This window comes from Trichophyton benhamiae (genome assembly GCF_000151125.1).
Source record: "Trichophyton benhamiae CBS 112371 chromosome Unknown contig01293.0, whole genome shotgun sequence".
Taxonomy (NCBI): domain Eukaryota; kingdom Fungi; phylum Ascomycota; class Eurotiomycetes; order Onygenales; family Arthrodermataceae; genus Trichophyton; species Trichophyton benhamiae.
In genome coordinates, this window is record NW_003315113.1 from 1,342,889 (window position 1) to 1,370,229 (window position 27,341).

The 27,341-nt window shown below is 48.7% G+C and overlaps 10 protein-coding genes across 10 annotated transcripts; 3 read left to right on the forward strand and 7 right to left on the reverse strand.

Annotated features, from left to right (window-relative positions):
- Positions 1 to 57: 57 nt before the first annotated feature.
- ARB_04442 (uncharacterized protein) lies at positions 58 to 906 on the forward strand (the record flags this gene model as incomplete). The annotated part of the gene is made up of 3 exons (XM_003017514.1): positions 58 to 237; positions 275 to 415; positions 583 to 906. 3 exons carry the CDS (start codon positions 58 to 60, stop codon positions 904 to 906), a joined length of 645 nt encoding a protein of 214 aa, XP_003017560.1.
- A 2,031-nt stretch (positions 907 to 2,937) lies between these two features.
- ARB_04443 (uncharacterized protein) lies at positions 2,938 to 3,322 on the reverse strand (the record flags this gene model as incomplete). The annotated part of the gene is made up of 2 exons (XM_003017515.1): positions 2,938 to 2,985; positions 3,086 to 3,322. 2 exons carry the CDS (start codon positions 3,320 to 3,322, stop codon positions 2,938 to 2,940), a joined length of 285 nt encoding a protein of 94 aa, XP_003017561.1.
- An 837-nt stretch (positions 3,323 to 4,159) lies between these two features.
- On the reverse strand, positions 4,160 to 7,736 carry ARB_04444 (uncharacterized protein; the record flags this gene model as incomplete). The annotated part of the gene is made up of 2 exons (XM_003017516.1): positions 4,160 to 5,258; positions 5,338 to 7,736. 2 exons carry the CDS (start codon positions 7,734 to 7,736, stop codon positions 4,160 to 4,162), a joined length of 3,498 nt encoding a protein of 1,165 aa, XP_003017562.1.
- A 161-nt stretch (positions 7,737 to 7,897) lies between these two features.
- ARB_04445 (uncharacterized protein) lies at positions 7,898 to 8,512 on the reverse strand (the record flags this gene model as incomplete). Its single annotated transcript, XM_003017517.1, has 1 exon — positions 7,898 to 8,512. One exon carries the CDS (start codon positions 8,510 to 8,512, stop codon positions 7,898 to 7,900), a length of 615 nt encoding a protein of 204 aa, XP_003017563.1.
- A 3,734-nt stretch (positions 8,513 to 12,246) lies between these two features.
- Positions 12,247 to 13,023, forward strand: ARB_04446 (uncharacterized protein; the record flags this gene model as incomplete). Its single annotated transcript, XM_003017518.1, has 1 exon — positions 12,247 to 13,023. One exon carries the CDS (start codon positions 12,247 to 12,249, stop codon positions 13,021 to 13,023), a length of 777 nt encoding a protein of 258 aa, XP_003017564.1.
- Positions 13,024 to 13,763: 740 nt separating this feature from the next.
- ARB_04447 (uncharacterized protein) lies at positions 13,764 to 15,461 on the reverse strand (the record flags this gene model as incomplete). The annotated part of the gene is made up of 2 exons (XM_003017519.1): positions 13,764 to 15,186; positions 15,376 to 15,461. The coding sequence occupies 2 exons, from the start codon at positions 15,459 to 15,461 to the stop codon at positions 13,764 to 13,766; spliced, it is 1,509 nt and encodes a 502-aa protein (XP_003017565.1).
- An 803-nt stretch (positions 15,462 to 16,264) lies between these two features.
- Positions 16,265 to 16,675, reverse strand: ARB_04448 (uncharacterized protein; the record flags this gene model as incomplete). Its single annotated transcript, XM_003017520.1, has 1 exon — positions 16,265 to 16,675. One exon carries the CDS (start codon positions 16,673 to 16,675, stop codon positions 16,265 to 16,267), a length of 411 nt encoding a protein of 136 aa, XP_003017566.1.
- Positions 16,676 to 18,755: 2,080 nt separating this feature from the next.
- ARB_04449 (LPS glycosyltransferase, putative) lies at positions 18,756 to 20,139 on the reverse strand (the record flags this gene model as incomplete). Its single annotated transcript, XM_003017521.1, has 3 exons — positions 18,756 to 19,557; positions 19,579 to 19,859; positions 19,942 to 20,139. 3 exons carry the CDS (start codon positions 20,137 to 20,139, stop codon positions 18,756 to 18,758), a joined length of 1,281 nt encoding a protein of 426 aa, XP_003017567.1.
- A 2,206-nt stretch (positions 20,140 to 22,345) lies between these two features.
- ARB_04450 (steroid monooxygenase, putative) lies at positions 22,346 to 24,023 on the reverse strand (the record flags this gene model as incomplete). The annotated part of the gene is made up of 2 exons (XM_003017522.1): positions 22,346 to 23,796; positions 23,867 to 24,023. The coding sequence occupies 2 exons, from the start codon at positions 24,021 to 24,023 to the stop codon at positions 22,346 to 22,348; spliced, it is 1,608 nt and encodes a 535-aa protein (XP_003017568.1).
- Positions 24,024 to 25,397: 1,374 nt separating this feature from the next.
- On the forward strand, positions 25,398 to 26,484 carry ARB_04451 (uncharacterized protein; the record flags this gene model as incomplete). The annotated part of the gene is made up of 3 exons (XM_003017523.1): positions 25,398 to 25,410; positions 25,468 to 25,909; positions 25,974 to 26,484. The coding sequence occupies 3 exons, from the start codon at positions 25,398 to 25,400 to the stop codon at positions 26,482 to 26,484; spliced, it is 966 nt and encodes a 321-aa protein (XP_003017569.1).
- Between the last annotated feature and the right edge of the window lie 857 nt (positions 26,485 to 27,341).

The following is a 27,341-nucleotide window of genomic DNA, read 5'->3' on the forward strand; positions in this document are numbered from 1 at the left end:
CAAAACGCCGCTTTTTCAGCTTGTCTGCGAAACGCGTTGGCAACACGAGATCACATGATGCGCCGCAAAACCACTTTAGCCTTTTTTTGCGTGTGTTTGCTCTGTTTGCATCTGAAGCTCCGACAACAAACTCGCAACTCGCCAGTGGCAGAAGACAATTTGATATCTCAAGCTGTCAAGCTGCGGGCTGAGGGAAGAGAGAAGAAACCTGCCCAACTACGGCAACCAATTGACCAAGTATATAGACCTTGGAGGGTTATGGGATCTTAGATAGCGCTGGTTCTTCATGGCCGATGCCCCGTCACAGCTGCCGGCAGGCAACTCGCTTCCTTCTGGCGCCGGATTCCAGAATGCAGAGAGACAGAACAATGGAGAAACACCGCAAGACAGGCCAGCTGTCATGCAGGAGAACACTGTATGTGATGAGGCCCCATGAGTAATACCCGCTAGTTTGGGCCGTGACCTTATAGCCTTACAACTAAGAATATATATACCCATCCTACCTAGCAGAATACATCCCACAACACAGACATACCCTCTTTATAAGAAAAGAAAACTGACTCGTTGCGCATTGCCTCTCAGCATCCAGAATCAAGCTCCACCCCTAAACTCGGTGCCAGTTTTCCTCCTCCGCCGGCTACAGCTTCAACCACCTCCCGTGGTGTCACTCCGTCTGTGGACAACGAGACTTTAGCCAATAAACACCACGATAACAGGGACATCATCATGAGCGGTGGCTATGAAACAAGAGGTACCTACCGGGGGAATGGCGCGACTGGTACTGCCGGGGTTGCCAATGTTACCCCTCAACCCCAGGCTACGGGTGCGCCTGCACGAATATATATGAACGAAAAGATTGTACCATATCTTCTGGAAGGGATGAAGATGGTGGCCAAGGATCAGTGAGTATTTTACCCTCCTGTTTTATATCAGTTTCTTTAGCGTGCTAATGTATCGCTTTTTAACAAAAACCTTAGGCCTACAAACCCATTGCAGGTGCTAGGGGAATATCTTATACAAAAGAGCAGCGAAATCGGAGAGACTGCTGGAGAACAGTCGAATACCTGATATGGCCATGACCCCCGATCCAAAATGAGGAGATTTACACGCTAGACAGAGTGTGCTAAATCAATACCCATGTTTTACGGACTTCCTCCAAGGATATATCATTTGGGCTTTTATGGGGGCGCCTGTATTAAAAGTGGTAGGCGCCAGACGAAGTGAATTGAAGTATGGCATATTGCTACAGCACCTGAATGCTTTAAAGATCATCATATGCTATATCACTCATAGCTAGCCAAACCTAGCAGGGTTTAGTCTTCTGTAGTAAAAGCATGGACTCAAATGCAGATATGTATAAATCAGCAACGCTGAGGTATTGCAAAAGGTTACTCCTGTCCAGTTAATTGACAATCATTCTATGCTTCCCCTATGCTTTTAAGTGGACTTGTTGTCTGCTTCAACCGACGAACGCTAACAAACTCGACGTCAGTAATAACAATCTGTAAAGGAGCACTTACCAAAGTATGTTACAGTTGGGTCTTCATATCTAGAGGATGGGTACATGTAGATGGCGTCGTCAAAGGCAAAGTGAAGATCACGGCCTGGGAAGTAGCGTGTCACAGCAGAGGGACAAGGATATGGGAAATCCTTTCCCTCCCACCATGTAGCCAATATAACGGGGGTGTCAGGGGCTTCAGAGAGACGAGGAACTGACATCGGCTCTTTCTTAGAAGCTATGTTTCGACTACGAGGACCGGCAAAGAGCGAGAAAGGCGAATCGCTCCGGGGTTTCCAGCTGGAGGATTTTGTAGCGTTGTAGAAATTTGAGAATTGTTTTGATAGCGATTTGTGTTTTGTTTTGTTTTTTTTTTTTGTTTTTTTTCTTCTTTGGAAGCGTGAGACCACTCCCGGGCCAAAAGTGCAGGAGTCGTTACCCTCAATTTGTGTGAAGAGATGCAATACGGCGAAACAAGCTGACTACCGATAAGGGGGAGGGCCAACAGGGAAGAGATGGTGCGGAAGATTTTGCTGCCCACAAGAGAAAAAGCCGAAGGTATTACAACGTTTAGATATCCTGTGTTCCGCCGCCATGCTTCGTGATATTTAGCGACATGTAAAGAAACAGCTGGTTTATAGCGGACGGGTGACATGCCAAACAGACATTCGGCCTCAGACGTGAGCCGCGAGCCAGCTATTCGAAATTGTGTCGAAGCCATGCTAGAAGTGTGGGAGCGAAAGGTGATGTGTAACAAACATAGAAGCGCCGCCGTTACCGATTAAGTACCGATCCCAGCTGAAGATGCCGACAAGAAACCATGTGTGGAATACAGTAGTAGAATCAGAGGATGACAACCAGAGAAGGAAAAGATAAGCAAAGATAGAAACGGGGTGGGAACCGAGATCCAGGGAGCAAGCCTAGTAAAGAGGTCGAGCAGGGCTTGGGGTGAACCAAAACTCAGATGCCATTGTCGTTGGGGCCTGCATTGGATACCTACCTAGCGGGGGCCGGTTCTATCGTCCCAACGGTTATCGTAAGCTCGACTGCCAGAAGGCTCATAAGACTCACGATGGGAAGGGGCGTCTGCATAACCCCCAGAAGCAGACTGCGCGCGAGCATCATCTCGGTCATAGTAGCCACCGCCTCGACGGTCTCCTCGGCGATCCCCACGATCACGGTCACGGTCGCCTCCTCTGTCACCGCGGTCACCGTACCTGTCATCACGTCCGGACGTGGCGTAGCGGTCGACGCCTCTGTGACCATAGTCATCACGATAATCGCGACGACTGCCACGGTCACTGTAGGAATCGTAGCGAGAACTGCGATAGCCATCATCGTAACGGCGTCCATGGCCACCATACCCACCGCGACGATCGTCATAGCGATCATACCGACCGCCTCGACTGTGCCCACGGAGTTCTGGTATTCATTTTTTTTTATTTAGCAAAATCTCTCTTATCAATTGTAGAAAACTTAGGGTGAGACTATACCGCGCTTGGGAGGCCCAAAGTACTTTCCGGGCGTAGGGGTTCTAGGGCGGCTACGGCGAGCCTTTTCGATGCTCAAGGTACGTCCGTCGATTACCTCGCCCTGTAGACCCTCTCTGGCCGCTTCTGCCTGGTCAGGAGTAGCCATGTTCACAAACCCGAACCCACGCGACTCCTTGGTGTGAGGATCAAGCATGATAGAGCAGTTTTCCACCTCACCATATTTCTCAAAGAGACGAGTCACGTCTGCTTCACTCAGACGGGGATGGATCCCAGTTACAAACAGGTTGGTGCCTGTGTTTTGAGCTCCCTCTTCATCATCCGCATTCTTCATCCGAGTATCCGTTCCTTCAGCACTATTTAAAGTTAGACACTATTCGTTTTCATCTCTTGTCTCTCGTGCTTCTTTTACTACTAGCACATCAAAGGGTAGTTCGGTAATATGGATTTCTTACCGGTCAGTTCGGCCGTTGGGAGAAGCGCTGCGGTTCCGGGTAGCGCGATTAGCATCCTGGGGTGACGCGCTACGTCGGCGGTATTGCGGATCTTTTTTTTCACAATCAAACGACGGGTTAATGCCTCAGTTTGAGCAGAAGTAGAGAGTGCTGGCCAGCATTACCTTCGAACCGATCGTTCTCATTTTCATACTCCATGTCGGCCATGGTTGGTCGATAATCCAGTTAGCAAAAAAAAAAGCGGCTCTGGGGAGTTGCCACTGAGTCTTTCGTCCGGTCCGCCTGCTGCAAGCACCAACACACGAGAAAGCAGAAGGAATAGTACAGGCTGCAGCACCAGGCAACGTGAAAGAGAGGGAGAGGCGCGAGACGAGAGGCTAAAGATCGAGGAGGTTGGCCTTTTGATGTCTGGAGAAGAGCAAAAAGCTGATGAAAGCTTCACCTGGGCAGGAAGACGATCCTTTTAGCTATCGCTCGATCTGGACTAGCGCGTGGTGTCCTTGGCTCCCGCAACTCTTTTTTTCGTAGTCAATATAAAGTAAGCCGAATGATAAAGCACGGCAGCGTTGATATCCTGATATCCTGGTTTCATTTCATTGCTAACTACGTATTATCTTTCTAGTGAGGGGAATGTAAGGGCATAGAAGAAGGCGGAAGGCATAAGGTGATCATCTCCGGAGAGGTACAAAGAAAATACAACAAGTAGCAAAGGGCTATTATCTAAATCCTCGCCATCGCTTTCGCGTCTTCTGCGTCTTGGACCTGGAGGGTTCCTCTTCCGGGGCCGTAGCAGATGCAATATCTTGTCCAGTAGGCTCAGCTGGCGCATCCTCGACGCCATCATCATCTCCAGCCAAGTCACGAAGTTCCTCATCTCCAATATCACTAAGTTCCTCACTCATGCCCCGAACCAGCTCTCTACCGGTCCAGCGTTCTTCATGGATGGTGGTACCAATGGGGTCGAAAGGTTGCATGTACCACTGGATGCCACCTTGGGCTAGGGGCAGAAGCTGCTGGCCTTCTGAGAAGCTGGCAGGTGGTGTAGGAGGCGTGGCTTCGTCTCGTGGAATCTGGGGTTGAAGAACGGGTGTGGATTGCTCTCCCGCCTTCTCCACAGGCAATTGGGGCGGTTCACCTTCGTTAGGGCCACTTTCTGACTCTCGCTTTTTGGAATGTGATGTCACCACCTCAGTGCTGTTCTCCTGGAGTTCTGGAGCATCCATCATTTCTGCGTCTTGATCTTCATCACCTGCAAGGTCGCCATTCGTCTCTGGAGCGGGCTTCTCGTTGTTGGCCTGCTCAGACACCTTCTCGGTAATCTCACTTTTAGATTCAGGAGTCAGGTTAAGGCCACTCTCCTGCATTTCAATCTCAGTTCCGTTTGGTAACGGCTGCGTTGCCATGTCAGTAAGTAAGGCAGCGTTGACTGCTTCTCCAGAGGAGGTGTTGATAGATCCTCTACGAGAGCCAACGCTATTTTCAAGAATAAGGTCAAGGCCCTTGAGCTCATTCTCATAAGGCTTGCCATTAAGCTCACTTTCTTTCTTCAAAGCATCCTCTAACAGAGGTTGAACGGATTTGATTATTCGCTTAGCAAGTTTCCGTTTCTCTCGTTGTTCGTGGCTGAGCTCAGGAGCACGACCGCTGATCTGCATCTGTAACTCTGCCGTATCTCCAACAGAGGCAACTCCAATCCCCGAAGTGAAAACCTGTGCTAAGTCACGAGAAAATTCAGAGACAGAAGTATAGTACCGCTCTTCTAGCTTTGACCGAATTGTCTGGAAGCCAACAAAGAATACGCCCTTTCCATCCAATCTGAATGTGCAAAAAAAAAAAGACAATATTAGTAGACGAAATACTAAGGGCAGCGACTCCCGGAACTCTGGGAACTTACGCATGGGCTTTCTCAAATACCGGCCACAGCATTGGAGGTATAGGGAAGTAAACTATGTCAATAATACTTTGAAGGGTTTCTGCATCCTTGAGTTTTTCCTTTTCACGCTTCTTTACCTCGCCACATAACATCCGAACCTTATCAACGTCGTGATATAGTCTTTCCGCAAAGTCTATCCGGCGCTCAAGGCGTACAGATCCCGCACGTCCCATTCCAGAGAAATTCCTTCTGGTCATTTCCATAGATGAGAATGTTTCCAGTTGAAGTTGCAGTCGCTTCAACAATGCAGCACCTCGCCTAGCTTCTCGTTTAAGAGTCCAATACTTGCACGCGTCCTCGGCATATTGCTTTCTTTGACGAACTGTGAAACGGGCCAAAGAAGCGACAACATTGTCGAGCACAACTCGTGGGATAACCGGCGCTCCAGAGGGTAATTTCCAGATCGTTCTTGGATTTGGATTGGCACGCTTTCGCTTATTGTTACCGCCAACAGTTAACGTTAATCGAGGCGTTATAGGTCTGGTATCACAGTCGTTGGGGTCCGTGCCTTCTTGAGTTTCCGGCCCCATGGCAAGGGCTGCGGCTTGGCTATCTCCCCATTTTTTCCCTTGCATGGCAGTGCGGTAATACTCCAGAGCTTGGGCGGTGGCGGAAGAGGTATTATGATCTGCCTGCCAGTCTGGTGGAACATGCTTATCACAATAGGCTTTGAGTTCGTTAGAGTCCTTTATTGCTGGGGCACCTGGTGTCAGTTTCATCCTCAGATAGAGATGGGCTCGCCTTCCACAAGTCGGGTGGAAAGCTACAAAGCAGTTCTTGTTGCTGCACTGTATGCAAGCTCCCATTTTCTGGCGGCAGATGTAACAAGTAAGTTTCCAACGGCTTCTCGGCACCTTTTCGATTTCGATCACTGGCTCCATTAAAGACGGGTTCCCTATCGAGACTTCTGGAATCCAAACCGCACAGAGAAGATGTGACCATTTAGCAGTATTTGTCTGCTTAAACGCACCTTCAGTGTTAGGGCAGAAGATACAAGATGGAGACCCTCGACCAATGAGCTGACATTTGCGGCAAAGCCACTGGCCCTCGGGAATATAAGGCACTCCATAACACTCCTGGTGGACAGCCAAGTCACAGCCATCACAAAAGACGATGGCGTTAGCGTTCTCACAATCCCCGTCGTCACATACAGCGCATTTGCTATCTTGTTCCTCTCCTGAGCCAGGATTCTCACCGTTCACTGCAACTGCAGAACTGGAACGCGGTCGTTGCGTTTGGGGTGGTTTGGGGTTAGGTTTAGGTATCCGTCGTTCTAGAGCATGCCATTCCTTTTCTATTTTAGTCATGGTAATTTCAAATATCGCAGGTTTGATCGGTTCGAATTCTTCAAGTTTTCGCTGCGTGTTATATTCTTCGAGCCATCTGGCATCCTGCTCGTCCATGTCGTACTCCACCCTACCCACGTCCGCGTTTGGAAGAGGTGGACCAGCGTCCCCCTCAGTGGGCGGAGGCGGCTCTAGATCAAGATCACCATCTGTTACACCTTCAGATAGCCGGATCATCCTTCTCTCGTGCCGAACGAAAATGTCACTTTCCTGGTAGCCTACGCTCGCCATGGTACGGTCCACGTAATTTTGCTGTCCAACACCCTTCTGCTCAAACGGTAGAAACGGATCTTTGACGACCCAGGATGGCTTTGGTAGCGTAAGCTTTTCTCGCGGATTCGACGTTGGCAGCAATATTCCTTTAGATTGCTCCGGTGTGTCATCTGCCCTTTTCGGGTTATCAAGACGACGTTTCGACGGGGACAGACTTGGTCCTCGACATCCATTCGGCGTACTCCTACCATCTCCATTAGCTCCAAAACCATTCCCATTTGCTCCGTTTGAGGACGAATTCTCGTCGTTCACCAGTCCGTCTACTTCTTTTGAGCTAAACACGGCAATCTGGGCGTCAATATCGAGATCAGGGTGAAACTCCTCCCACCCACGTTCCTCACGAGGCATGTATCCTTCACTCTGGGTTACCGCCAATACTGCAGCTGCAGCAGAGCTATATCTCCGGGCCTGGGTTCTCGGTCGACTTGAACGCGAGGAAGAGGGAGTTGCGGGGTGAAGGCGTGAAGAGGCGTGGGAGTCGCGAGCAGGTCGAGTCCTAGGAGTGCTAGTTTTATTTCGCATCTGCGAGGATGCTCGCGGTGGCGGATCTATATCATCCACCTCGATATACCGTCCACCTCCTCCAGGACCCCCAGGAACATATTTTAGCTTCTTTCGTGGTGGTTCTCCAGGAGCTTGTACTGTCGTGTTTCGAGCCCCCTTCTGCGCTGTTTTGGGTCGTGGCTTGGGTGCCCGGGCTGCAGACGTCTTCCGCTGCATATTGGCGGTAGATGATGCCATCGCTTCGCTGCCTTCCCCCCCTTGTCCGCTGTAATAACTTTACTAGGTCGAAAGGTAGAGGCGAGCTGGTTCACTTCTCCAAGGGTCTCGCTTCGTGTCTCCGTGCTTCCAACAGTTGTTTTCTTCGTCTGCGTTGCTTCACTGCGGCCTAGCGAGCAGTATCATGGTCCATCAATGCAGCCAAAGTAACCAACTCCATGCAAAACAAAAAGAAAAGGAGGAAAATTCCCTCCTAGCAGAGTAGCGTTGTCTTCAAGGTTGTCAAAACGTCGGCTATCCTCAAACGCCGTCACCAAGAGGTCGTCGCGGCTTTTTCGCTCTTTTTCCTTTTTTGGGTTGGAGTAGGCGCGCGCTAGCTTGTTTAGGTAAAGCACATGCCAAGCTTTTTGGCCGCCGGAAACAAGCGCGACTTTTTCCCGATGCGGAAACATAAAAACAGCTTCAACCTCTTCGTTTTCCTTTCTCGCTGCGAAGCGCAAAAAGGGGGGAGCTGGTTTAGCCTTGTCTCTCGACTTTTGATTTCCCCTTCGAAGGGCGAAGTGCAAGAGAATTTTCTGCGTGGTTGGTAGCAGCATGAGCGGTGCGGGCGATGACAGGTACGTACGTGAGGATTTTTCTTTTTTCCCATTTTCTGGGGAAGGGGGTTTTTTTTTATGGTTATCCTGACGTGAGCTCGTAGATGGCGAGGTGGCCGTGGGTATGACCATGGCCGTCCCCAGGGCCAGCGGCACCATAGTGGAGGATATCGAGATCGTCAGAGCGGCAGCCACGGCCATCGGAACCAAATGAACAACATGACGGCGACTGCGGCGTGGACAGGTCCTCCAAGCGGCCCCTCGCGCGAACCGCACATTCCTGTTCGAAGTTTTAACTCGGTTGAATTGAAGGATGCGCTGAGAAGAGGTATGGGAATACTATGTGTGGGATTTGATCTCGAAACCGAGCCCGGCTTGTGCTAATTACAGGTGTTTCTTTATCGCAGATTACAAGAAGGGAGGACAGGGCGGTATGTCGAAGCCACGCCCCCCACAGTCTATATACCGAAACTTTTCTCCGTATAGCTAATCCTTGGTGGTGGATACCTGGTTTAAAGAACCCCAACCAGTGATATATAGACCAACAGGCAAAGATGGCAATCCAGTTCGACCCAGTGGGCCTTGGGGTTCAAAGCGTATGCCTCCCAGACCTTCCATTATTCCGGCGTCCGCATGTTTATAGGAACATTTGAAACTGACAGGGGACCTAGCAAATTCTATGGCCAACGGCAAGGATTTCTTCCTTGAGCTGCGAAAGCAAATATCTGGGCTCCAGCAATCCAATATCCAGGGCGGTTAATACCGCCTGAAGGATCTGGCAGAACTAGGTAACGTGCACAAAGTAGCAACCAGAATCTTCTGTGGGAGGGAGGTATCTCTTGGAAGATAGATAGGTTGCAATAACGTGGCCGGACTGAATGAGTAGCATCTTTAGTCCGCTCTTCCTCGCTAGAGATAGAACGAATGGCATCATTTTTTTTATCTCTTACAATTGACAGTTTTGCGTATATTTCTGCATGAATTACGTAGATCATTTCTTCAAGCCAGAGCTGAGAATAGTAATCTGTTTCATGTCGTGCTATTCTTAGGTTACTGTAGTTTCAGCTTCTCATGTACGATAAAACGGTCTTTCCTGCAGGTAAAGTCGTGATACAGGAAGAACATTGAGGTCCGGCCCCAATACACCTGTTCTTTGGCTGATATCTTCACTCATCGCCTGCTAAGACACTGGCACGCCTGTCTCTGTCTGCATGCATTCTTAAGCCTCACTCCTCTCCGACCTGTCTTCTTAGGGTGTTGCCGCAAGTGTCTGTTTAGAAGATAAACCGACATTGGCCCTTTTATCAATCGGGCTGTCATGACTAAAAAGACCAGTTCGAGGGTGCATGGCAGTCCTTTCTCCTGCTTGCCGAAGTCCTACGACGATAATACAGGCGGTACGATCCCGGACATTTCTCTGATGCATGATATATTCAACGTTTTAGCACCAGGCCGGCGGCTAGAGGTCGCTCACTAAGCCAATCCAATGCCTCCTTGCACGAGCCAATGTACAGCATAAGGTGCCACGACACTAAAAGCGGAAAAGGGGCATATATGCATACAGATGAAGTAGTATGGCCTGTTTCATCAAGGGCAGGCGGCCTTGCAGGAGCTCTCTCTCCGTTCTCTGTGGCCGGTCCGGGCACCCAGTGCTCCACCCAATCTCTGGATCTGGCATTTCTCGAACTCATCACGGACCCAGCAGGACAGGTGGTTGACACAAAAATAACGGCGTGCTGTGCCAGGGCATGGAGAGCCAATAGCAACAGCCTTACGCCTATTAATAGTGGCGGTAGATGTTGGTTTGGGTCCTCCTCCGTGCCGAGTCCCCGTCTCGAGATATAGGCGCGCTATATCTTGGGATTCCCGTCATATAGCCAGGACGTTTCGGCGGCCGGCTCCAGTACGCCATGTACACGTCAACAAGAGAACGGCGCGGTACGCGAACGAGTTAAGGGGGGCAAAGAGAGAAGAGAAGGGGGTATCCTCCATCCCCCGGTGGCCCCCTTGCCACACCCATGAAAAAGAAAACACGGACTGTCTGCGCAACAATATTATAGCGTTGGATGTACGAGGAGCCGGCTGCCTGGCAGGATCTCATGGGCTGCACAGCGGGTAGCCAACTCCCAGAGTGGCAATTACAAGTACCGTCAGTACGAGCTGTGTGTATCCTTGGCTTATGCGGGCCGAGTGGGTTGGCGGCTAACCACCGGTGCAATTGGTCGCTATTCCAGGGAGCGGGCCGTCCGTCAACTCTAATATCAACCAGGCCTGAGGGTCCCGGCCAGTTTCGCAGGTATCTCTCTCCGTTACGGGGATTCAGTCTCCTTCCAGGGCCGCAGGGGGATGTGTAACTACCGAGAGGATCTATCTTACTTATTGGGCATGGAGAATCTAGCTAACTAGTCAACTGCTTCTAGTTTTCACGGCTAGGAGAGACGGTCGACGAACGAGCTATTCATCCAATCACTCGACGGACTAACTTCGTTAACGAACGGGTTAACCGCCAACATGCTGATCTCTATTGGAATGCCTCCTCGGTCAATGGCAACCCCGGAAAGGTACCTGTTCACCAGGCTGTCTCTGCGAGATGTAGCATATCTCGTACTCGGTTTGACCACAGCGAACCCTAAACGCCAGTCCTCTTCCAAAATTAGCACCACCCTGTCAGGCCAGGCAACTAATGCATCCCTCGTGCTGCATATTACTATGCACTTCTCCTCTCAGCAAGACGCTTGAGAGATGATGTTGTCCTAACTGGGCCGGGGAAGCACCGTGGCAAGAGCTGCAGCCCGTTGGCATATTAGGGTACGACCCAACTCAAGATCTGCTTCAGAATCGACCAGGGTCCGACCCATACAGACCCGCTCGTTTTGTCGTTTTTACCGGGTATGACAATAACTATGGGTCCTCGCAGAGAGCCGCCTATATGCTAACAATGCGTCTGACCAGTGCTCAAAATTCTCGATACCCCCCCGGCCAGTGAGCATTGCAGATTTGCGCGATTCCGGAAACCCATGACACATATATACTCCAGCCTAGTGCACAATTCAGCATTGTCAAACGCACTATTGGCTTTATTTGTTTTTTAGTTTGCCCCCCCTCTCCGTTCCATCGTCGAAGCGCCAGGTGTGTTTGGCCCAGGCTCAGGCCGCAGGAGCAGAACCCTCTTTTGGCCGTGGACAAGCCTCATGCGCGCACCGTGGTACTGGAGTACAAAATCCAAGTGACGATCCACCGCCTCCATATAAGAACCAAACTTTCTTCTTCTCTTCTTCAACCGGTTCTCCTATTCGACCTCATATCAAAAGTTGAACAATTTGGCAGACTACCACGCTCTTTTTTCCCTGGGAGGTTTGACAGCTTCACTCCTTGCCCTTTGATCTTCCTCCATATAAGTCTATATCTATATTTTCTATATTTTCACTGCGCCGGCGCAGCCTCCTGGTCAACGCACGCCCTAGGCTAATACAGGCAACAGTAGGTCAATTTCTCGCAAGGCTGGCCAGCGTGACGCCTACTGAAACCTTTCACTCTATACAACCCACTCTAATACGACTCCCCAAGTTGATTGCCGTTCTCTACCCATATTCAATATAATATTTTGTTATGATTCACGACTGTTTCCACATGCTTATGCCTATTCCTACTTTCCTTACCCCTCTAATACACACAATCAATCCTCACTTGTGAACTCCCATTTGCCGGCAGGACTGGAGTACGAAGCCCTTTTACACCAGTGAACTCACTCTAGCCTCTCGTTGCTATCACCTCCTGGCTTTCCTTTTTCTCATCCCCATATTCCTTGCATAACTTCCTTGACGGCGCACGGAGTGATTTTGATTTCTACCCACAAAAACAGTGCGAACAGCCCTCTCTCTTTCTTTGCAACCCCCGGGGAGCTCCTTTTATCTGAGGAAAAACGGAAGACTGAGATGCCGAAACAGACCCCAGTGCGATCACCGAAGAAATCTGGTCCATATCCTTCTCCGAAGCGAAGGCGAGCGCTATCCTCTCAAACCAGAGTAGGAATAGCAGCCTCTCCATCAGTCCCAGAACCTGAGCCTGAGCCTGAACCAGTCAGACCGGCAGCTATGAATACCAGCCGAATGGCGACGGGTGTCTCCGCTACCATGGCACCCCAGGCAGCAAACCCTTGGCAGAGAACAGCAACCCCTGTATACTCTATGCCCCCTCCCCTCTCGTATACACAGCGGCTATCAATGCCTGAGAGGCTGCCTATCCACCCGCCTCCGAGCCCTGGAACCCCCGGCCACCTTCCGAGTGCATCAACCCCTTGGTCCGCGCAGGACGATGAAATTTTGCTAGCCGCACGAGCCCAAGCCCATGGCTGGAACCAGATTCAACGGGATAATTTTCCCACCAAGTCGTCAAACGCATGTCGCAAGCGCTATGAGCGACTGATTGCCAAACGTCGTGGCTCAGACTGGAATGATGAACGAGTTGACAAAGTCGCCAGCTACTACATGCAATTGCGGGAAAAGACATGGCAGCCCTTGGCTGAGGCTGTGGGTGAGGACTGGAGGGATGTGGAAAAATTGGTAAGTCAAGACCAGCTAGTTAGCCCCCTGAGCCAAGTTCACTTCTCTGTCTACTTGGATTTTTACTCTGCCGCTGGCCCCCCGATCCCTCCCTTTTTCCCGCAAATACCGTCTCGAGTTGGAAAAGAGACTAATGCAAGACATACATAGTGCCTTGAGCGGGGCGCAAGGACTCTTCTCCCAACACTGGGACAGCGTGACCTAGCGCAGGGCGCTTCGGAACCAGTCAGTCGTCGTGGCAGCCATGATAGCCACGATGACGAAAAGCTGAGCATACACAACCTCCTACACTAATCCATCCCCTCACGAAGCATGGCTCCTCCTCCATATTTATTTTGTTACTGTACCCATTCTTAGGGAGGGTATCTGATTTGCTGCATGGCGTTTCGTTTTTTATCTTTCTCTTTCTCTTTTTTTTTTTTTTTTTTTTTTATTTTTTTTTGTCTTATTGCATGGCTCAGTGTCTTGTGTTCTAATGTCAGGGAGGACTGATTCTTGCATTCTGGAATTTTGGTATCATGGTTCCCTTTTTGACGGCCAATACCCTCTTATATCTCGTTAAAACTGGCGTCATCTCATCGATTTGATGGTTTCTTTTGGATGAATGAATGGGTTAAACCGAATCATGTGAAACTATGGCGCTTGCTTGCATATTTCGTGTACTGTTTTGGTCCTATTCTATATGTTTTCTTCTTTGGTATGGCAAGAATGTCTTTCCCATCTCCTACAATCCCCGCGGTTAGTAACTTCCTGACCAAAAATTCGAAAGTATCCTGGGACCTTTTCGGAGTTGCGCAAGAATGCTGTGTGCAGTATACATTTCGTTATTACGGGAATATCCTCCAAAGATATGGTCCAACAAAACGAAAGCGAGACCATTGCGAGTAGCCTTATCCTGTAATCTGTTCCCAGCCCTCGGGGCCAAGTATACCACCATCTGTAGCTGCAGGGTCTAGGTTCCATTTTCGAATAGTCTGTGACTTCCTGGATGTCCTCCAGCCTGCCTCGAACATCTCGATGCCAGCCCAACCAATCATAGCTGCATTATCAGTGCAGAGATATAAGGGAGGTGCGATGATATTGACGTCAGAGAACCCTCGTACATCCAAAAAGGAGCGCAGGATATGTCGCAGATATTGGTTCGCGGCAACACCACCGCTAACGACAACAGTCTTGACAGGAGACCCTGGTCCCAACTTTTCCATGTCAATACTATTGGTAGCGCCAGATGATACATTTTCTAAAGCCAGGACAATGCGAGAAGCAAGGTGTTCAAAACAAACACGCATAAAACCCCTGCAAAACTCAATCCGACCTTCCTCCGGGAGAAAATCAAGGTTGAGGTTGTTCATTTCTTCTTTGGTCTTCTTTCGTTGTACAGGTTTCCCATTCGCCATGGTCTCGACTTCTCTTTGGGCGGCGGATAATAACCCAGCGAATGTAAAAGCCATTGTTTTCAAGCCGGCGTATGGCAGGGTTAGAGACCAGCCATACTGGGCGTTTGTTATAGGCCTAGCCTCTTGTCCCCTCGTTGCTGGAGGTTTGTAGTCAACGTAATCGGCACAACCGTTTGGAAATGCGTACGCTTCCAATTGTTTGCCATACATTGTTGTCTTGCTTTGGTTGATGTAGGATGATGGTAATGCCATACGGGCAAATTTATCCAGCACATCCCCTATCGCCACATCAACAGTCGAGGCTAGTGTTTCATGGTTCGTGAGTGACTTGGAATACGCGAGGAAGCTATGTCCACCAGACACAAGGACCGATATGAACGGGAACTCCGGCTTTAGCGTACGTAAGTCACCATTCTCGGATCCAGGCGGTATATCAAGAGCATTCGCTAGTCTCGGCGTGAGCAGGTGAGCCTGCATATGATGCACACCAACAATGGGGACTTGCCAGGCGACAGACAGTCCTTTCGCTAGCTCCAAACCTACGGATAGATTAGAGCGCATCCCAGGTCCACGGGTAACAGATATGAAATCCGGCTTAAGCTTGGTAGATCTAATCCCATCACTCGTAGATGGCAGTTGGATAGCTCGCGAGACATAGGGGTTGGACTCCCCAGCTTTCTCCAGAATAGGCTCAGAAGGGGACGGTAAATGGGAGAGCGCTTTATCCACAAGGTCTGCCAAGTTAGCCTGATGCGATTCTAGTGATACAACGGGATGAATGCCGCGATATTCCCGGCTATCAGCGGTGATATTTTGGAGGAAGTGAAGGGTTGCGTTTGGTCTGGATGTTCGGCGGGACGAGGTGTCTTCAGTTTGGGGGCCATGTTTCTCAACAATGGCAACAGAGGTATCGTCACTGCAACCAACAAATATAAGAATTAGCTATGATGCCTTTAAAAATCCATATTTTTAAATTTCAATTGGGGGCTCGGTGAATATCGGGTGCATGCTACCATGATGTTTCAATGGCTAACGTCAATAGCGGTCTTCGATGTGAAGAAGCAAATGCAGCTTGTCTTTCTAGGCAATTCAGTAACTTTATTACCGGCCGACGATAAAGTGACATTGAGAAACAACGACGTTGTTGTCATGACCAGTTGCATCTGCTGGTTTCAAGGTCTGAACTTGCATGTCAAAAACTTTGACGTTGGATTTAGCCTCAAGATGCAACAAACTTGTTAGTGAACCAGCTTAACTAGGTTATCGATAACAAGCACGGGCTTCTCTGTAAAGTTATACCCCCTTTTATGATTTTCTTTTTTTTTTTTTTTTTTATTTTTTACCTGCGTAGAAGTATTGGATAGGACGGACTCTAAGCATTATAAATTATAATAACGGTTGATGCTATAGGCAGCTTTTACAAAGGAGTGTTTGCTTATGCATAGTTGCCTAATACGCAACAAATGTGAAGAGAGAATATTTCTGAAAATGAACGCATATGGTAGTTAAGCCTTATTGGATTTTTAGTAACTAAACGACAGAATAATAAGGACTTGTCTGATCATAAATTAGTACGTTATTTTCCATTCCGAGAACAAACCCGCTGATACCATAGGCAACACAGGAAACAATCATAACCTCATAAAGGACATTAATCCATCAAAAAACGTAGCCATCCTGTGCTATTACGCTTTCGAGCCAGCAAAAGCATCCCAATGCCATGCATGCTTGCTATAAGACCAAAAAAAGAAACCAGCGATTCCAGGAAACACCCATATCGCGAGGGTTGAAGCGTAAGTGAACCGATCATGCCTCCGTGGTGATTAGAATGAGGGAGACAGAGAGATCAAGTAGCATTGTCAAGTAACGATCGGTCTGTATCTTGTCATGACGCTGCGGAGCCTTTGACTACAAAAATCTGATAGACGGCTCAAGGAACTGGTCGGGATATGGCTGGAAGGGACAGAGAATTGAGCGAAAGGGGCAAGACTCATTCAAGAGTAGCCGGCGGTGGCACGGGCCCACCGTCTCTCTCGTCTATCTTCCTTGGACATGGCGGAACTGCTGCTACCATAGTATTCATCATGGTTCTCTATTGGTGTAAGGTAGCGGACCTCTGGTTCAGTGTTGAATCTTGTTCTCTTGTCAGCAACACCACTCGACGACGACTGTGTCTTCTTGAGGATGCTTTTGGCGTTGCATGAGTTGCTGTAAGTCGAGTAGCATGGCTGAGTGAATCTAGAGCTGTGAGTGGTGTTGTATGCAGCTGGACTCCGTGGTGACAGTGGCGTTCTGGGTATGGAGAGGGCGGCTGGGGATTTGAGGGAGAGGGAGGCCGTGTTGGTGGTGGCAGCGGAAATGCTCAAAGAAAGCTTTGGTTTGGCGGCACGAGCTGCTGAGAACATGATGACGGACAGAACGTGCCTTTTAGCGGGTTAATTGGTTTTTTTTTTTTTTTTTTTTTTTTTTTTTTTTGTTTTTTAAAAAAGTGGATTTTATTTGCTTGGTTATGAAGATCAATCAAGTGAAGGCGATCAGAGACTCGAATATGGCCGAGAAATAGCTGGGCTGACGCTCAAGTTGAGATGGGCGATTTCGTCGGATATAAATGTCGACTCAACAGACAATAACGAAGAAGCAGATTAGGTAGAATTGCGTAAACGGCAAAATGTATGTTGGCCCAGCCAAAAAGGGGGTTGTATGGTGTATATATTTAGTATTTTAGGGGGTTGGGGGAAGGGGATAAAACGACGGGTGAGCGTTTGTTGAAACAACCGAAGGCTAAAAAAGGGACTGAATAAAAAAAAAAAGACCAGCTTTTTTTTTTGTTAGGGGCAAGAAGTGAAACACAAACAGTCGCAAAGCAAGGGGCGCAACAATAAAAGGGCGAGTAATCTCGAAACAAGAGGGCGACGAGTGCGGGACCCCCGGTCCTATTTATGGACGCGCCGCCGCCGGGCTCGCTCATATGCAGCTGTATGCAGTCGGTGTGCGAGCTGGCGGTTGATTCGCCCTCGTCATTCGACTGCAGATGCCTCTTGCAGTCACACAAGCAGGGAAGGGGGGTGATTCCGGGAGTGTCCTTGTGAGGTCATGGCCAATGACGACGGCAGGTTTCCGGTGCCATCGCCTGCATATGCATCTAAGGAGCAGGATGATGTGACGGGCACGCTGCACACCAACCCAACAATGCCTGCGTGTGTCTTTGATTGGCCGGCTCGATGGCTGGGAGAGAGGATCAAGCCTTCTGCGAGGGCTTCCAAGGTGTTTGTTCGGATACTCCAAGCGAGGATGGTCACTGGTATCCCGCCCGTCCTGCAGCCACTGTCATCGTAAAAAGGCCCAATATCACAGTGATAAAAGTGAATTCTAGTTAGTTACCACATCGATAAGATAACTAGTTAGTCTTGAACCTTGCGGATCAGTTACCCCTCTCTGGCGAGCCGACTATCGAGGACGCTGAGTGATGGCTGATCCGTTGCTTGATGCGGGAGATGATGGTTCTCATTTGAAGTCCAACACGGTGTAGTTGACGAGTTGACGAGTTGCCGATGAAGCCGGCGATGACCAGACTGAGGTCGCAGCTGTTTTCTCCCGTCCGCCGGGTGCTTTGCCGGCCGCAAACATCTTTCCTCTGGCCCGTTATGCCAACAGTTAACTATCAGCTTGACGGTCCTGTGATGAGCAAAACCGGCTGCCACGTCGTGCTCTGTGTACGAGTTTTCGGCCTCGACGAAGGGCCTGTTGCTGGTGATACGCAGCTGGTTGAGACCGACTGCCCGATAGATGACATCTGGCACCTGTATTCTTTCCCACTTCTCTCTGTATGCAGCCTGATATAGTGATATTAGGACACACAGTCGCGGCATCTGTGACATGAATCACTAGTGAAGTTGGGCTGTCACTGCGGCACTCAACTGCTGATGTTCCCAACAACCAAATATCCTCGCTTTTTGGCCCTCGATATACTGTTCCACGTCTTCTCCGCGCATGACACGGCCCGACTATCCTGCTGATCAACATCTGCTGCTGTTGCCGGTGGTGGATGGTTGGCAGAGGAGGAACATCAGGAAACGCTGGGCGGCAACCTGTTCTGCTCAGCACAACGCGAGACAGCCATAGACAGTGCCCAATACTCCGTCTATACGCCCAAATGCTTGTCAAGAAAAAGAGATACCAAGTTTGTAGAGTCACCCTCCAAATATAACTGGAAGTTTGGTGATCTCTTGATACCGAAGCCATATCAACACATTTATATCACCGAAATAGCGTTCATGTGTCATATTCCAAGTTTCACTGGTGTTTATCAGTCCTCAATCCAGGTAAAGGTCATCTTTTAATTTGTAATTCAGTTTATTGTATACTCCATTTATATATCCAAAACGCCGTTTAAACCAAAATAGAGTGCTAAATTATGTCACATAGCATTATATGCCAGCCCTCTCTACCCAAAATCCCACTGATGCATCTTTCCAACAAATGACCCTAGTTGCTATCCGGATACTGCTCATCATAGTTTGTATCGCCCGAGATAAGTTTTGGGAGATTCAAACTCGTGCTCCATCGGATCATTTGAGTAGAGGCCTGTTCGATCATCTCACCTTTATGCACTGCGATGTCACTGAGATGGCTACCATTCCCTGCTGGACGGTGATGGTTAAACAGTTGCGGCTGCACTGTCACACAAATATTTCTGACACGGCCTTGGATACCCTCACATGCATCCCGGAGCATAAGATCGTAAGGGGCATTGAACTTCTTCACGCCAAATTCATATAGGAGTCTCCGTGCCGATTTCTGGGTCACGCCGTACACAAGGGAGCAAACGGGCGTCATTGCGTGGTGGAACACCCTTGTATGCGGTGGAAATACTGTTTTAAACTCTTCATTTCCCGGGAAGAGCACGAGATGCTTCTGTTCGGGGACCGTGGGGTCATTCCTTTGGATAACTCGACCCTTAGGTATATCCTTTCCAACATCCCGAAGAGCAGGGTCTGGAAAATTTACTCCACAATGGCCTGGCCACAGTATATCCCAATTATCTCCATAGGGAGAATTCACAGGCGGGATAGTATCGTTGTTTATATGGATTTCTTTCAGCGTTCCTGGAGAATTTCTAGGATCAAGGAAGGTTGGGTCCGCATACGCAAGATGCTCTCCCCCTGAAAGGGGCTGGACCAGAGCCCTGGAGGCAAGTGCAAAATCCCTAAGCTGTGATTTGATGCGTATATCCCAATCTGCATCATCCTCAAATATCAGGGCAGTATTTATATTGTTTTCCACAATACTAGGTTCACTGAATTAGCACCTAGATATCTCAAATATCAAAGTTGTGCAGTTGGAGGGGGGGGGGGGGGGGGGGGCTGGGCTATACTCTGAAAGTGCATCGAGATGACCCCTCCAGCTCCCAATATTTGCAGCCTTGAAATACTGGTGTGTTGCAGGTGGTGGTAAGGCCTTATCCACAACGTTCTCCCCCCTAATACCGTCAACCCAGTGGAGTTTGATGCCAGTGACAGCAGCCAGCAACACAATGGCATCACGCCGGTCAGTCCGTGAGGGGAGATTAACAACATATATTCGCTCAAACTATGCGCAAAATTGAGAATCGAGTTAGCAAAAAGGGCCGCGTATTATAAACCTGGACTACTATGACTATACACCAACATACTCCGAGAGTAGAATTGAAAACATCATTCAGATTGTCAACGTCCTTTTGTTGAGTATAAGGGCCAGCAGTCCGGGAGTTTCTCCAGTATCCGGGTCGATGGAGGGTAAATAAAAGCGCAGTAAAGAATACCAGGCTCCCCGCCGCAACAAGCAGCAGTAATTTCTTGTTGAGAAGCTTTGTCTGTTGAAAGAGAAGCATCGTGGTATTAAACTACCTATATTTGGGGGTAATGAACGAGAGCTGGGAATGCTTCGGGAGAGTGGTGAAGAGGACTATTTATCAGATTTAAAAAAAGGGGGGGCTACTTCAATGGATATATGGAGGGCAGAGCATCACCACTAGTTAGCGAAGTGGGAATTCTGAGCATTGTTGGCAGTTATAGTGGAGGCCAGTGGGCCTCAGATATAGCCTGGAGGGAGCTAGACCGGTGCATCCTCAATTCTTTTCTTTTCTTTTCTTTTTTTTTAAAAGTCCGCGGCAAACGTATAAATAACTACATGACATGGGCATTTAATACGATGCGTCAAGGGATTCTGGTAGCCAATTTGTTGACGAGAATCCCCTATTCTTGATCTTAAGGGGCTGTGTTATTGGCCACTACTACATACATAACTATTGAGTGTTTAGAGATCCCCTATCAAAACTAATCTATACTGAGGCATGGGCCGTACTTCCTCATTGACAGGAGAAAAGAATTTGTTTGAAAGCATGGCCTCTGGAAATCCAGGCGCTTATGAGGCGGCGTAAATATCTATCTACCTAGTTAACTAGTCATCCTTTTCCATCTCTCTGCTCTTTGCTAATGCCGGGTAGGCTCTTAAAGTGAATACCATATCCTCATTTCCCGGGAATCTGTGGCAATTCTTACTACCTCCTAACTTACGGCACGTTAATAACTGGTAAATCATGGGAAAATTTCCAAAACTAAACATCAGGGTAATACATCTCATTGTATTCGAACTGATTGCTGTTGCATTGGCGTTTGGTAACAGCAAGAATCGCTTTGTCAGTCAACCAGCGTCCGATTCAGCGGATAACCCTCTCCGATACCTGGGAGAACAACGGGCGGTCTCCTGGATAACAGAGCCAAAGGACTATGAAATTGCTATCTGGCAGCAGTACCCTGAAGAGAACGTTGCAAATTATAGTGGAGTGGTGTTTTGAGGGTTCCGGTTTGGTCAAATGTGCCTTGCTATCATAAAGGTTAACTAATATTGCAATAATAATAATAACTATAGCAACGCACAAGGGGTCCGCTAGAACTTTTACTTGGACTGTACAAACCTACGGACGTGACCTGGGATTCTCCAACGTTTTCTTTTTTCCTAGGCTAGACGAGGTGACGAGAATAACCTTAACCTACCTCGAATTACTTCAATATATCAAGGGGGAAAACCTCCATCCCATGTTACGATTTCTACTCCGGAGCCCTCATCGCCCCAGCCTCAAAATAATGGCTCAGAACAGGAGAAGCCAGGTATCAATTACAGTGAAAATCGCATTGGGAGTTGGGTTATCAATGGGCATCATATTCTTGGCTATTGCATGTTTCGCCGCTCACAAGTTCCTCTAGTGGCAAAGGCTAAAGCGGACGAAAGGTCTAGAGAGTCCACGGGTGAAAGGAGAGGACACGACATCAGAACTCCCAACCAAGTACAATCCAAGCCGTTTCTTTGGGCCGGCTGAACTAGATGACAGAGGGTTTAGTCGCAGTTAGCAACAATGACCAGTCAACTAGCCGGTCCCTGACAGATAACCAGCTAGGCAACGAATCAGCTGGTTAACTGGCCCCCACCCAACTCTTAATTAGTTATTTAAAGCAGTTATCAGTCTGGAGGACTTCCCTTATCTTGAACTTCAACTTATTTTTAATTGATCAATACTACGGAGTCCTCCGTACGAATTCCATAATATTGCTGGATCTTCTGTTGATCGAAGCGTCGGTGATTTAAGCTCTCGGGTAGCAAACCCAAAACCAGCCAACGCGTTGCTCTTTGCGCTCGTCCGCGATCGACGGGAACGATCAAAGTTTCGCCTTGTGGGGCCTGGGGCGCTTAGTTAGTTAACTCTAATTTTCAACCCGATGCGCACGGCTCCTTTTTGCGCACGAGCGGCCCGGCATTGCCAGGGGAATGTTGAGGAGTTGGGTATAAACAGTTGACGTGCACGCCGTCCCTATAGCAATGCGTAGATGAGGGCCACTTCCGCGCCTCACGACCTGACAGGACAAAACGGCAGTTTTACAAGTTTGAACGTACTTGGCCTTCAATTAAGTATATGAACTTGGAGGGATCAGTCTTATTCTAAGTAGTTACTTGTTAAAACTACCTCTGCAGAGTTGGCCAGTGGAATGAAAACTTGAATGAATAGTAAACCACGGAAGTCAAGTGCCTGATCTAGGAGCTCAAGCTACCGCAAACCCATCCCATGTCTTCAATGCATTCTGGCCTTCTAATTCATACTGCTTAAGGCCACCAGCATAATTGAGTTGCTCGCGCTTCTTGCCCGGGATGTTCATACCCATATACCACGAATCAGTCAGTGGAAGAAGAGTGGCGTTTGACACTGCATTGACCTTGTTTTTCCACTCTTCCTGCGCCCGGCCTGTGGGCTGTATGTTCTTCCAACCATTCTCAAGTATCCTCTTGATCACTTCCACAATCCAACGTCCCTGGATCTCAATTGATGACGGCCCATTACTAAACGCGGTCGGGCCATGGGTGGCATACAGGTAAAACATATTTGGGTAGCCCTTGATACACATGCCGAGATAGCTCATTGCTCCATCTTTCCAGGCCTCTTTGAGAGGTTTGCCATCAATATCACGGAGTCCCATGTTTGTCATACTTCCGGTCACTGCGTCGAAACCTGTAGCAAGAGCAATCACATCCAGAGGGTAGAAAGTACCGTCACTGAGGAGAATGCCGTCTGGTTTAATTTCAGCAATGGGATTTTTTCTAATGTCTACGACATCAACGTTAGGTCTGTCGATCATGTCATAGTAGTCTTCTTCGAGTGAAGGTCGTTTCGTCCCAAATGCATGTGGTGGGTCCAATGGCGCAACTATATCTTTCTTTCTGGTATCATTTATCCTCGCTCGTGTCTTTTTTGCCCAGAAATCGTATGCGTAACGATTCGCCTTGGGGTCAAACAGGATATCTGAGTAAGTGCCTACCCAGAACTCAAATCCACCATTTTCCCATAGGCTCTCGAAGTGTGCTTCTCGCTCATCGTCAGACTCCGCCGTAGCGACTCTACCAGAAAAATCATATCTCATGCCAGAAAAGGTTGTCTCTCTGTTTTTGAAGAATTTTTCGTAATTCTTCTTTTTGTCTTCCTGTTCTTCACGGGACAACTTCCCCTGGCGCATAGGAAGTGCTAGGTTAGGAGTCCTCTGGAACACAACCAAGCTACCAGACTCCTTCGCTAGTGCTTGGGTTAACTGGACACCCGTGGCTCCAGTCCCAATTACTGATGTTCTCTTCCCCTTGACATCTACGCCCTCTCGAGGCCAGTCTGCGGAGTGACACATTATGCCTTTGAAGGAGTCTAACCCTTTATAATCTGGGACATATCGTTTGGCGCAAAATCCGGTAGCAAGAAGAAGGAACCTGCAGTGTGTAGTGCGTCCATCTTCAGTTTCCACGTCCCAGTTATTGTTCTGCATGTTAAATTGGGCACCAACAACTTTGGCGCCAAACTCGACATCCTTTTTAATGTCCCACACTTGGTCGACATGATCGAAATATTTAAGGATCTCTTCTCCATTAGGATACTTTTCTGTCCACGTCCAACCAGACCACAGCTCTGGGGCAGAGTACTCGTAAACAGGGACTTCGGAGTCAACGCGGAGACCTAAGGCACAACCAAGGTCAGGGGTATTCCCTCAAGAGCTCCTAAGCTAGGCATGAAGATCAGTCCGCACCTGGGTAAGTGTGCCAATGCCAGGTTCCTCCTAGACCAGTGCCGGCTTCGTATATTCTGCATTTGAGGCCAATCTTCCTAAGATGATATAGGAGAAAGATACCAGAGAAGCCTGCCCCTACGATCAGGGCGTCGTATGAGGACGCCTCACCGGACATTGTGTGGCCGTCTATGGGCTCGGCAGCCGTCCTAGATTTTCCTGAACGGCTAGGCAGGATTAATGCGGGCAGGAGAAAGGAGAGGGCTGTGCAGGCTGTCGTTCTTGTTTGGACTGGGTATCTATAGAGCAACGAGGACGTTGCAGCTTCCGCCTCTAAATAAATACTCGCCTTCGCCGTGTTACACCGGTCTCACTCCCCTCCTCCTCTCGCCTCGCGATGCGAGTCTGCATACTTTCAGAAATCCATCGCTTACTCTGCAGCAAAGGTTACATGGGTTTTCGTAATGCGAAGAAAACACTTATCTATCCCCCATCAAGGGCCTTGCCAGCCTGCTTTTGACGTCGTGAGGTCGGTCTTCTCCGCCATGCTGTCTCAATCTCTCCTTGCGTGATAAACGACCAAGCTCCGTCAAGTTTCAGTGCTTAACACGTAACTTGATAATAGTTATTCTTCAGCCTTCATACTTCCACTTGAATGCCTTCTCCCGTATTTCAAGGCCACCAGCTCGCTTTCTACCACTGCTTTCTTCTTTGCGGCCCCTGAAGCTCGATTTCAAACATGGCCGGCGATGGAATCGATGCCCTCACGTGAACTCGGGGAACCACGACCTCCCTGGCCGCCAGATACATCCAAGAACGATGCACAACCCATGACTTCGACGGTCACTTTTATGCGGGACAGGCGGCTCGATAAATTACCCAGATGGATGTCCAATCATATAACACGGCATTCGTGAGGCATCAGCGGACGCATGCACGCTGCCGCTCTAGCTCTGCCGTGGCAGGGCGAGGAGATACTCACCCCTCGTTGGCTATCACCTGACGATGCCCTGGTGAGAATTTGCAGCAAGCAGGGGAGAAGGAGGCCGTGGCGGGATGGGACAATCACTTGCGGTGTCGTTCTATGCAATCAATCACTGCGCCTATCACATATGACCCGAGTAGTATAGACCGTCCGGGGTTTATTCCGCCTTGGTGTGTCCCAATAATACCACGTATATTGCCTGCACAACGCTCCGCCAGTGATGGACCAGCCTATTCAGACCATAATACCTGTTCCGGTTGCTTTTCTGCAAGGATATAACTGGAATGAGGCTGAGAATTTGCGGCACAGCCGTTTGTCTCGGTTTTATAGGCCACTGACCTTCTCTAAAATCACCTATCTTCTCTTTAACTACTACGCAGGTTGGTTGGTGAAACATGACCCCAACTCTCTCTTGGGGCCAATGACTCTAAACAAAACTACAATATCTATACCCAATTTGTATCATTGGTGGTGTTCAGCTTCTTCCTGATTCTATTCCCTCAGTTCGGTCTGATATTACCGCTCCACTCAATATATAAAACTTTATCACTGAGACAGATAGGACGCATGGCTCGAAGAGGTAATGTTACAAGCCATTTTATCGCATCCAGATAGGTAGCTAATTTTAAGCTTGTAGTGGATAGCATTGAAGTTCTCGAAAGAGCCGCTGACGGCTTTAAACTTTCTCTGTTTCTAAGCGCTGTGAGCTGCGAGGTCTTCAATGGCGGCATCGAAACTCACAGCATTGCAAAGGGGATATCGCTTCTGGCCGTTTCCTTGAAACATGCGGGGAGAATCCTCCAGGAACCTGACCCCATATACTCCGTACAAGCTGCAAACACCATCGGGGAAATCTCGCATCAGAGTGCTGCAGTATTTGACGAACTCAAGTCAATGCTGAGCAATGCTCAGGCTCGTGACAACGGAGCATCCAAAAATGAGACTTTACGAGATCATTTTCTCCGTTGTTTCAAAAAACACCGTGTCACATATCTCATCGCCTACATGGAGTCACTCAATCTTAGCCTCATGGCTATAGGGCAAATAATAAACTTAAGGAAACTATTAGCTTCAAAAAGGTAATGAGGTAGTTACTGCTTTTTGTTGTTTTTGCACTCTTGCTCATTGTGATTTTGTGATTAGGTATATGGAGCAGGGCCTTGCTACAGCTTTAATTGAACAAGAACGCGCTGAAATTCAGAACATGCTTATCATTCGATGCTGGTCCTTGAACAGATTAGACAGGCTTTACGATCTGGCTCGCCGAGAGGCAGAAGAATGGAACATACCTTGTATACTCAACCCTGCTTTTGATCCATCAATACCTGCAAGTCAACGTAATGCTTTCAGAAAGCTTCGTGCTGTTTCATTTGGAAATGTCGACATCAGTTTACAGCAAATCAAAAAGACACCCAAAGACATGGTCCAGGTATCTGCCGAAGCAATCGACCCATTATTGCAGCTATGGGTGCGAAGAAAACAGGTCTCATGGAATTTAAGCTCTTGCCTACATCATGACAACTGCTTTGAGCTACCATGCGACCCTCCTACTCCTAAGTCTGCGGATGTGAAGGCTTCAGAAGGCTCGGAGCCACCTTCTCAAAGAGCCAAAGTATATGCTGATGATCTTCAACAAGGATATTCCAAGTACTGAGCTACTGTTCAAACAGATTCGGAGGAGAGTGAGACCGAGGATGATGAGGCCTTGCCAAATAATGTTACCGATCCGTCATCTTCGTCTTATATTTCTCAGCATGAACAGCCTGGTTCTTCTGCGAGTGATAGCAGTACCCAGAGGTGCCCGAGCTTACAGAGGAGTGCCAGTTATACCACAGCGTATGCTCGTCCTAATCTTAATGCGGATGAGCAGTGCAACTCCAGACCACGAACGTTCCTTCCCCAAAGGTCTAGGACTGGGCCTTTTGACAACCGTGATACGTACAAGATACCGGTACATAATTTCGGAGATTCTTCCCCTAATGCATCGTCAAATACGGATACATGGAAGATACCATATAATGCAAATCAACCAACGGGACAACATCCTAGCGGGCCTTACTACCCTCCAACAGCTACCCCATGTCCATATCCCAATTATTCCCCAAAACATCCGATAAACCCTCCTCATAGATCATACACCCATCCACCTGGGCCTTATCCCCGCCCGTATGCCAGCTCATATTACCGCACATCTCAGGTACCCTTATGCCCGGGTCAACCCCAGTCAGGAACGCTATTTCACAGTGCTCCACCCACCCATGATGCCCGTGCTTATCGTTCTAGACCCCGTGTTTCTTTTGTGGACGAGCAATCCTCCGACTCATCAAGCAGCGAAGCAAGCAGGGATAGGTTACGAAGAGGGGACAAAATGAAGGAGCAGAGAAGGCAGAGATCAAATGTGAAGGATAAGAAATCCAGGCCTCCGACAAAGAGCTCCAGACGATCAACGTTGCACAGCGTTTTAGGTACGGGGGCTATCACGGCATTTCTTAAAGCATTGGAAGGAATTTC